Genomic DNA, 9,381 nt, shown 5'->3' with positions numbered 1-9,381 from the left:
AAGGAAATGTTTTTAGATACATATAAGTGTTTTTGTTGGACGAATCATTTCTACGTAAGTAAGTAAGTAACAAACTACTGAGGCATGTGCTGTTATTTTTAGATGATATATATAAGTTATGTTACTGCATTTTTCTTAATCAAAAGTAATGATAGGTGTTCAATACGCCTGTTGTGCAAGACACCAAAACAGGATACGATTAAAACATTATTAAAGTAGATTTTTTAAATGCAATAAGTCTTATATTATAATTAAGGCCAAATTTCTTAAGATTTAAAAAGTAGGAAACTGCTTGAAATCATATCTATTTGATCATTCAGGTTGTTTATGCATCTCATTAAATATGGATAATTAATGTCGAAAGACACAAGCAAGCAATATTTAATGTTATTTTTATTTTTCAATTCTAAAGTTAACAATAGGAGTAGTTTTAAAATCTTGATTTGTTTAAGGGGGGTGATACATGTAGAGACTGTCGGCATAATGAAGAGCACAATTGTTTGTGTTATAACAGTTAACAATTAATTGATGTTTTCATGTCAACATCAAAGTGCTGACTACTCGGCTGGTAATACCCACAGAGACTTTATTGCTGAAAAATAAGGTGCAATTTGGGTTCTGTGTCGTTATATGCAATGGAACTCATCATTAAGGTTTGGGCATGAGTTGAAATACTGAATTGATAAGAAAACAAGCATATTAATATAAATAGGATTCTAGCACAAAATATGCAAAGTAAATAAAAAAGTTAATTTAAAAGTACTGTATATGATTTCAAATGTTATTTGAAACGTAATGGTGATGAGAAGAGGAAAAAGGGGGGGATTCTATTTTAGTGTTTGAGCAGGTTGAAGTACGGTACCTCATTATTTCGATATATTTTGAATATTTGATATATATTATTTGATAAATAAACCTAAAGCTTTGTTACACTTTTTCATGGAGAAAACAATGATTTGTACAATACAAAATGCATTTACGGGTGTGGTTTGATTTGCATCTTTAAAATTACTAAATATTTTAGATATTTATAACATATATATAATCAATTTAAATATCTTAACCTTATCACTTATTACCTACCGACAAAAATAACCAAAAGACTTGTTCAAGTTTGACGTTAAAAAGAGATGCGAGTTTCCTTCAATGAGACAGCATCCCAGCGACAAAATATATGTATGAATGAACTATTCACTTGGTTCATGCTACCAATTATTTATTTTTTTCTCTCGATTGTTTGGTATTTTTCGATAATAAAAATCACTGTTTGCATACTGATTAAAGTGGATTAAACACTAAAAATCCATAAATCCATTTTTGTTTTATTTCAAACGTGTTCGTCACCGATCATTGGTTTGGTAAACAAGAATCTATCAACTGGAATTGTTATTTCACTAGAGCAATCTTTTACATCACAAACTTGTTACTATATCTTTTGCATTATGACTTTAATATTTGCCGCTGGTCATGAAGCAGTTTCAGGGAAATTAATGATTTCTTCAATACCTCTAACAAAAGATACTTTTAAAGCCGAAGTATGATGAAAAAGTCAATCAACTTTAAGTAAAGAAAAAAAAGAGTAAATAGCAAAGAAGTGAATAAAGGGTTGGAAGGACAAAAAAATATAGGTAGGACATGCTTTTTAAGGTCTTTGTGTCCATCACAGTTTAAGTGTGGTAACCTTTTGTTTATAAGTCTATACTAAGTTAAATTTTCATAGTAAAAGTAAACTTGTCTTACAACTTTAGGTCGACACCATGATATATAAAATTGTTATTTTCAAAAGGAAAGGGTGTTTTATATGTCGAAAATTTTCCAAAATTCTGTGAATGTATCGCGCAGTCTCTATTTCAATGCATCATTCTGTAGTTAAGAAGACATGTCGTCATGAAGCACAACAGTTTTACACTAACTGTTTCTGTAAAGTTCCTATGTGAAAAAATGACCAAAAACTAGCCCTAGAGTTAAGTCCCTGCTAAACTGAAGTCTTCATGTTTCAGCTCTAGAGTTCCCAGTGAAGACATATTTTTCGGTTTCACACATTTGAGGTATATAGTTACTAAATGAAGAAAAAGTTGAAAATTTCTTGAGCATCTTGACATATACTCGACTGTTAACATATTTGAACTGCTTAGATATTTAAATGGAGTCAATAGACACATTGGAAAGTCGCATTTTCAACCTACGATTTTCTATTTCATTTGTTGAATAGACAGATTTGCCATCCATACAAATCTGACACTGTAATCCACAATGACATCTGAAAAAAAACAAATAATGTTTAAAAAATGATGATAATCTTCCCTATAAAAAATTAGCATAACTAATCATTTTAAGCCATTGATGTCCCCCTAAAAGACACAGTACTTATAGTTCACATTCATAAAAATGACAGGAACTATATTTATAGACAACCGAAATACGAGCGACCAAACAGGTCCTTTTTTTTTTTTAAATAATATCATTTCTCCTCTTTTCTATTAGGTCCTTTTATATCCTCTTCATCGTTTATCAGATATGAAATAACTCATTAACTGCATGTTTGAAAATTTACAATGTCCATTAAGAACAAGTGTAGTGAAAACGCCAATGAGCCGCATCCTACCGACAAAAATAACCAAAAGACTTGTTCAAGTTTGACGGTAAAAAGAGATGCGAGTTTCCTTCAATGAGACAGCATCTCAGCGACAAAATATATGTATGAATGAACTATTCACTTGGCTCATGCTACCAATTATTTATTTTTTCTCTCCATTTTTTGGTATTTTCCGATTATAAAAATTACTGTTTGGATACTGATTGAAGTGGCATTAAACACTAAAAATCCACAAATCCATCATTGTTTTATTTCAAACGTGTTCGTAACCGATCATTGGTTTGGTAAACAAGAATCTATCAACTGGAATTGTTATTTCACTAGAGCAATCTTTTACATCACAAACTTGTTATTATATCTTTAGCATTATGACTGTAATATTTGCCGCTGGTCATGAAGCACTTTCAGGGAAATTAATGATTTATTCTTCAATACCTCTAATAAAAGATACTTTTAAACCCGAAGTATGATGAAAACGTCAATCAACTTTATGTAAAGAAAAAAAAACAGTAAATGGAAAAGAAGTGTATAAAAGTGTATAAAGGGTTAGAAGGACAAAAAAAATATAGATAGGACCTGCTTTTTAAGGTCTTTGTGTCCATCACAGTTTAAGTGTGGAGACCTTTTTTTATAAGTCTATACTAAGTTAAACTTTTTAAAGTTAAAGTAAACTTGTCTTACAACTTTAGGTCGACACCATTATATATAGAATTGTTATTTTTAAAAGGAAAGGGTGTTTTATATGTCGAAAATTTTCCAAAATTCTGTGAATGTATCGCGCAGTCTCTATTTCAATGCATCATTCTGTAGTTAAGAAGACGTGTCGTCATGAAGCACAACAGTTTTACACCAACTGTTTCTGTAAAGTTCCTATGTGCAAAAATGACCAAAAACTAGCCTTAGAGTTAAGTCCCTGCTAAACTGAAGTCTTCATGTTTCAGCTCTAGAGTTCCCAGTGAAGACATATGTTTGGTTTCACACATTTGAGGTATACAGGTACTAAATGAAGAAAATGTTAAAAATCTCTTGAGCATCTTGACATATACTCGACTGTTAACATATTTGGGTCAACATTTTTAATTAATTCTCCATAGGCGACAATGGTAACGTTTTCCTCCATTGCTCAGTCCATATCGTTTACTTGAACATGTAGGATGGCTCATATCGAAGCTGATACATTTATACATGTTTGGTTAAATTTTCGGGGTGGCAAGTGAGATTACTTTTTTCGTAAATTGCTGGACCCCGGAAGATGGTGAAAAATGTCACTCTCCACATGAAATAATCCCAAAATTCTGATCATAAAACTCAATAAAAAAATTGTCCTTTCTAATAATTTATTTCAGGTCAAATCTACATATTTCTTTTCTCATCACATCAGCTCTATAAAACAGTTCTTATTGTTCATTAATGTCCATTTTTAAAATCACAGCATCCACAATTGTATGGCGGACTAATATTGTTTTTTAATTACGTCATCTGAGTTCCTCATCTCAAGGTCTATTAGGGATCCTGACCCATATTAGATCAGCAAATGTCAGATTCCACTAGTATTGCAGTATGAATTCCTTCGGTAGACCTTTTCGAACAATTCTGTGAAGTTTTTTTCCGCATCTGAAATAAAATAAGTTAATTTTTAGTATTTTTAAGTAAGCATGCTTATTACTGTTCCTTATATCTTTTAGTAGAAAAAAAGCACAAAATCCATATGTTATCAATCCACAATTTAGACATTAATTAAGACTTTTCATAGCTTAAAGTGCCATTCAACAAACCTTCATTACCTTACTGACTTTATTAAAATCATCATGTTTAGATGATAAAGCATGAAAATATTGTGTTTTTTACTGTAAATAAGGTAGATTTAAGGATTTTTTCACTCAGAAAATAATGTTTTTGATATTTGTTTCTTTCAAATAAGGAATTGAACATTTTTATTTTTTTATAACTGTTAAGATCATTCACAGACCATTCTAAAACAGGTTTTAGTTTTAAAATCCATCAAGCAATAACCATTTTAGAGTTCTTTTTGTGTGAGTGTTCAAATAGGGAAAAATGGTGCTTTTCTTTGGTAAAGATAACATTGTGACGTCATCGCTTTTGTGACGTCATGACTTTATGGTGTCATAATTTAGAATTGTACAAACATAACAGAGTGTGTATTTATTCAATAATGAAAGGGAAAAGGAAAAGAAACCAATATAAGGTTGGTAACCAAGCCCATCTATTGCGTTTTGTACCCCTAACAACAGATCAAGGTTGTGGTGTTAATAATGGTGTTGCTCCATCTACAGCTCCATCTACACCTCCATCTACACAGGTTTTAAAACAATTATCTATGCAAGTTTCACCTGCACCACCTAAACTTAAATTATCTAATTCCGCTACAGATTTGGCACCTAAAAACACCACAGAATCTGTCTGGTTACCCCGCCTTACAGAAAAGGAATTCAAGCTGTACTCAAAAGAGAGTTACGATAAAAAATCTTATGTAGCCCCCCAAACTGAAAAATGTGCGACTACAGTCAAACTACTAAGACCGCATAAATTGTCAGATGATTATTTAGATGAATATCTAGAGGATAAAAGTACTGAAAATAGAACAGTAGATAGAGATCTGAATATTTTAATGATCAATAGTCTTATAATATGTCATTTAAATAAAAGTCCAAAGTGTGTTGTTCCACATTTTGAACTGGTACAAGAGACTCAATGGGGTCTTGGTTGGATTTGGAAAATGAAGTGTACCAATTGTAAATTTATTTCAGAAAAATATAAATTATTTAGAGAAATTGACACAGGACGTGCTGGTCGCAAGAGTGCTACAATTAACTATGGGTTTCAGACTGGCGTGATAAACTGTAATATTGGTAATGATAGCGCGCGACTACTTTTAACTAGTTCATGTATTCCTCCTATGTCAAAAGGAACAATGCAGAGAATAACAAATACTGTTTGTGACAAGGTTGTTAAACTTGCTGAAAATGAAACCGAACAAGTGGTTGAGAGTTTCAGAAAGAGAAATGAAACCTTAGGGTTAAATAAAAATAGTCCTATAAAATTGCAAATGGATGGTACCTATCAGAGTGTGCATATAAAAAGTAGGCATAAAATGGGACAAAATGCATCACAAGTTATTGGTATTGCCTGTGAAAATGAAACTGACAATCATGATATCATTGGTTTTCACCTTGTAAACAAACTTTGCTGGGTTGGTGCATGGTTACGCGGTAAAGGTTATGACATTGAATGTCCTAATCACGAGTACTGCACATCAAATACAAATAGGCATGATCCTTTGAGTGAGAAGGATCTTGGGTATGAAATAGGTAAAAAAATTGCTAAACTTGATTTACTTGTGGACTATTGTACTACTGATGGGGATGCAAAAAGTGTACAAGGTTTACAAGAAGCCATGCAAGAAATATTTGACCCTTTATGGTCAGTAAATAGACTGGCAGATACTATACACCGGGGTCAAAGTCAGTTCCGTGAGGTATTGCGAGCAAAATTTAGTGTCGGTATGTTCCCTGGAGCTACAAAGGCTCAGAGGAATGATATTAAAATAGCTTTTGCCAATGATTTAAAATTACGTTCGCATGGTATAATGAAATGTTTATTTGCAAAATATAATGGTGACCGACAACAAATTTCAAAATGTTTGCCACGCATTGTTAAGTCTGTCGTGAATTGTTATAGTGGTAATTGTAGCGATACGTGTAGATGGAGCATAACACTATGTAATGGTGGTATAAAAACTAGTTGGTGGTACAAATCTATTAACCTTAGCAGTCATGGTTTACAAAATGGGTCTTTGAAACCAAATAAGACTGACAAATTATTAATAGAATCATTGTTAGAAATGAAACTGTCTCAGACCGCATTAAATCAGATGCAATTTTTCAGCAATACTAAATAAGTGCGAGTCCGTCAATAGGACAATTTCTACATACCTACCGAAGAATAAGAATTTTTCTCGCAATGCCTTAGGCCGTGCATCTGCAGCAGTCTTGAAAGTCAATAATAAACGGGATGTTGCATTGGCTAAGACCCTAAAAGCTGTAGGTTGTGGTCTGGGTAGAAAGTCTCGTGCTGTAGTGGCTCTGAAAAAAATACGTAAACGTGAAATATATGATTGTGCATATCAAAAAAGTTTACGTGTCAAATTAAACAGGTTAAAAGCTCGTAAAAAACAGGCTATCGATTTCTTGTTAAACAAGAGAGTGCGAAACAGGTTGATTAGTGGATATAAAAAACATCAGTTAGAACCAAAGCTATGTCAGAATTCAAGTCCGAAAGAATTCGTTCCACAGCCAGGTTGTAGTTCATGGCCAGATTAACATTTATATTAAAAGGTTACACAATATGGTTTTCTTTCAGCCTTTCAGGAAGCATATGTAGTTATTTATTTATTTATTTACAGAGAATACTAAACATCTTATATTATATTAAAACAAACACTTTTCAGGAATATATGAGCATGATATGAGTTAGTTGTGTTTTTTTTTAAATTAAAAAGTTTGTTTATTTTAAGTTTGTTATGAAAATGGGATAATGGTCCAAGACACTGAAATAAACCTTGTATCAGACAAAAAGACCACTTCATATCTCCCAATGCATGCATCCAGCCACAGTACATGCATTTATTGGAAAACACATACCTTGAAACAAAATTATAAACAAAATAAAACCATGTAAAATGAATATTACAACATTAGGTCATTCACAGTTTGCCTTTGTAACTCGATGTCATATTTGGATTTTTTCCTTTCTGTTATTTTTTCTTTTGTTTTTTGTTAACTTATTTAATTAATGACTGTCATACTTTGTTCATTGATTTGTCTCTATGTTTCACTTTCATTTAGTTCTCTACCGCATGTTTACTTCCTGTGATCACCTGTTGATTGAATGACCTAGTTTTCTGACACAGTAATGAAACCATCAAGAGTTACTCCCCTTGCACTGTAAAAATTAGTAAACACTGGCGAAAAAAACCACATAAATGTTTGACTGAGCTTATAATCTTGCATAAACATGTTTGCCATGTTTGTTTCAGTGTCTTGGGGGTATGAGGGTGGGCTTTTTTCCCATTTTCGTTTTTTACTTGTGTTAAAAACTTGTATTTTCAGAGATGATTAATGTGGAGGTAAAATGTGCAAGGTGCATATGTTTACTACAAAATCATAACAAACCACAATTTCAGATTCAGCATGCAGTTAGTATAGTTTGTGCCATGCACAATATGTGTGGTGCATTGGTGTGCAGCTACACATATTTTTCTTTGATTGTTAATCTCCCGAGGTTCTAAAACAATATGGTCTGTATTCACACACAATGCATTATGACAAAGGTGTGAAGCATCTAAATTTTTGGCTAAATCAGTAGATTTCAATTGCAAAATTTTTGCTAAACGTGCAACATTCATTTTAGTACGTTTGGCATTTGGGTATGTGACATTGATCATCCCTAGAATATAATTATTTCTCCTCTGAGTGGCCCCAGTCCAAATAATGCATGCCCCATTTTCTGCCTCTTCACTGTTTATAAGTATAAAATTGGTATATTTTTGATAAAAATCTAAATTATTGGTAGCCATTTTGTATTCTTTTTAATCAAATAGCACTAAAAGAATGTAACTGACCTCGATTTCAGCAGCTCCCATCCGAAATTGTGATCATTGAACCATGAAACACTCCAACACCTTTGAAATAATAGTTCACAATTTGGGTCAACATTTTTAATTAATTCTCCATAGGCGACAATGGTAACGTTTTCCTCCATTGCTCAGTCCATATCGTTTACTTGAACATGTAGGATGGCTCATATCGAAGCTGATACATTTATACATGTTTGGTTAAATTTTCGGGGTGGCAAGTGAGATTACTTTTTTCGTAAATTGCTGGACCCCGGAAGATGGTGAAAAATGTCACTCTCCACATGAAATAATCCCAAAATTCTGATCATAAAACTCAATAAAAAAATTGTCCTTTCTAATAATTTATTTCAGGTCAAATCTACATATTTCTTTTCTCATCACATCAGCTCTATAAAACAGTTCTTATTGTTCATTAATGTCCATTTTTAAAATCACAGCATCCACAATTGTATGGCGGACTAATATTGTTTTTTAATTACGTCATCTGAGTTCCTCATCTCAAGGTCTATTAGGGATCCTGACCCATTTGAACTGCTTAGATATTTAAATGGAGTCAATAGACACATTGGAAAGTCGCATTTTCAACCTACGATTTTCTATTTCATTTGTTGAATAGACAGATTTGCCATCCATACAAATCTGACACTGTAATCCACAATGACATCTGAAAAAAACAAATAATGTTTAAAAAATGATGATAATCTTCCCTATAAAAAATTAGCATAACTAATCATTTTAAGCCATTGATGTCCCCCTAAAAGACACAGTACTTATAGTTCACATTCATAAAAATGACAGGAACTATATTTATAGACAACCGAAATACGAGCGACCAAACAGGTCCTTTTTTTTAGATAATATCATTTCTCCTCTTTTCTATTAGGTCCTTTAAATCCTCTTCATCGTTTATCAGATATGAAATAACTCATTAACTGCATGATTGAAAATTTACAATGTCCATTAAAAACAAGTGTAGTGAAAACGTCAATGAGCCGCATCCTACCGACAAAAATAACCAAAAGACTTGTTCAAGTTTGACGGTAAAAAGAGATGCGAGTTTCCTTCAATGAGACAGCATCTCAGCGACAAAATATATGTATGAATGAACTATTTACTTGGCTCATGCTAC

General features: G+C 32.4%; 1 protein-coding gene across 3 annotated transcripts; it reads right to left on the bottom strand.

Moving 5' to 3' along the window:
* Window positions 1-3,916: 3,916 nt before the first annotated feature.
* Window positions 3,917-8,775, bottom strand: LOC139512030 (uncharacterized). 3 transcript variants are annotated; one of them, XR_011662146.1, is made up of 3 exons: window positions 7,422-8,217; window positions 6,554-6,699; window positions 3,917-4,210 (listed from the first exon to the last, which is right to left on the bottom strand). XR_011662146.1 is itself a non-coding variant. In XM_071299340.1 (3 exons), the coding sequence occupies exons 1-3, from the start codon at window positions 8,375-8,377 to the stop codon at window positions 4,144-4,146; spliced, it is 357 nt and encodes a 118-aa protein (XP_071155441.1). In that variant the 5' UTR covers window positions 8,378-8,775; the 3' UTR covers window positions 3,917-4,143. The 3 variants fall into 3 exon arrangements, 2 of the variants coding, with proteins under 2 accessions (XP_071155441.1, XP_071155440.1); XM_071299340.1 differs by lacking the exon at window positions 7,422-8,217 and adding an exon at window positions 8,238-8,775 and having other exon boundaries at window positions 6,550-6,699; XM_071299339.1 differs by lacking the exon at window positions 7,422-8,217 and adding an exon at window positions 8,238-8,775.
* Between the last annotated feature and the right edge of the window lie 606 nt (window positions 8,776-9,381).

This window comes from Mytilus edulis, chromosome 2, assembly GCF_963676685.1.
Source record: "Mytilus edulis chromosome 2, xbMytEdul2.2, whole genome shotgun sequence".
NCBI classification, from domain to species: Eukaryota; Metazoa; Mollusca; class Bivalvia; order Mytilida; family Mytilidae; genus Mytilus; species Mytilus edulis.
This window is presented reverse-complemented; position numbering and strand designations above follow the sequence as displayed.

Bases quoted from the DNA above. Each gene is read 5' to 3' on its own strand.
- LOC139512030 (XM_071299339.1), bottom strand. From the start codon at position 8,377: ATGGAGGAAAACGTTACCATTGTCGCCTATGGAGAATTAATTAAAAAT. The intron at 6,700-8,237 runs GTCAGTTACATT...TATTTTTTTCAG, and splicing joins TGGGAGCTGCTGAAATCGAG to AGCCACTACAGCACGAGACT. The intron at 4,211-6,553 runs GTAGGTATGTAG...ATTTTATTTCAG, and splicing joins AGAAAAATTCTTATTCTTCG to ATGCGGAAAAAAACTTCACA.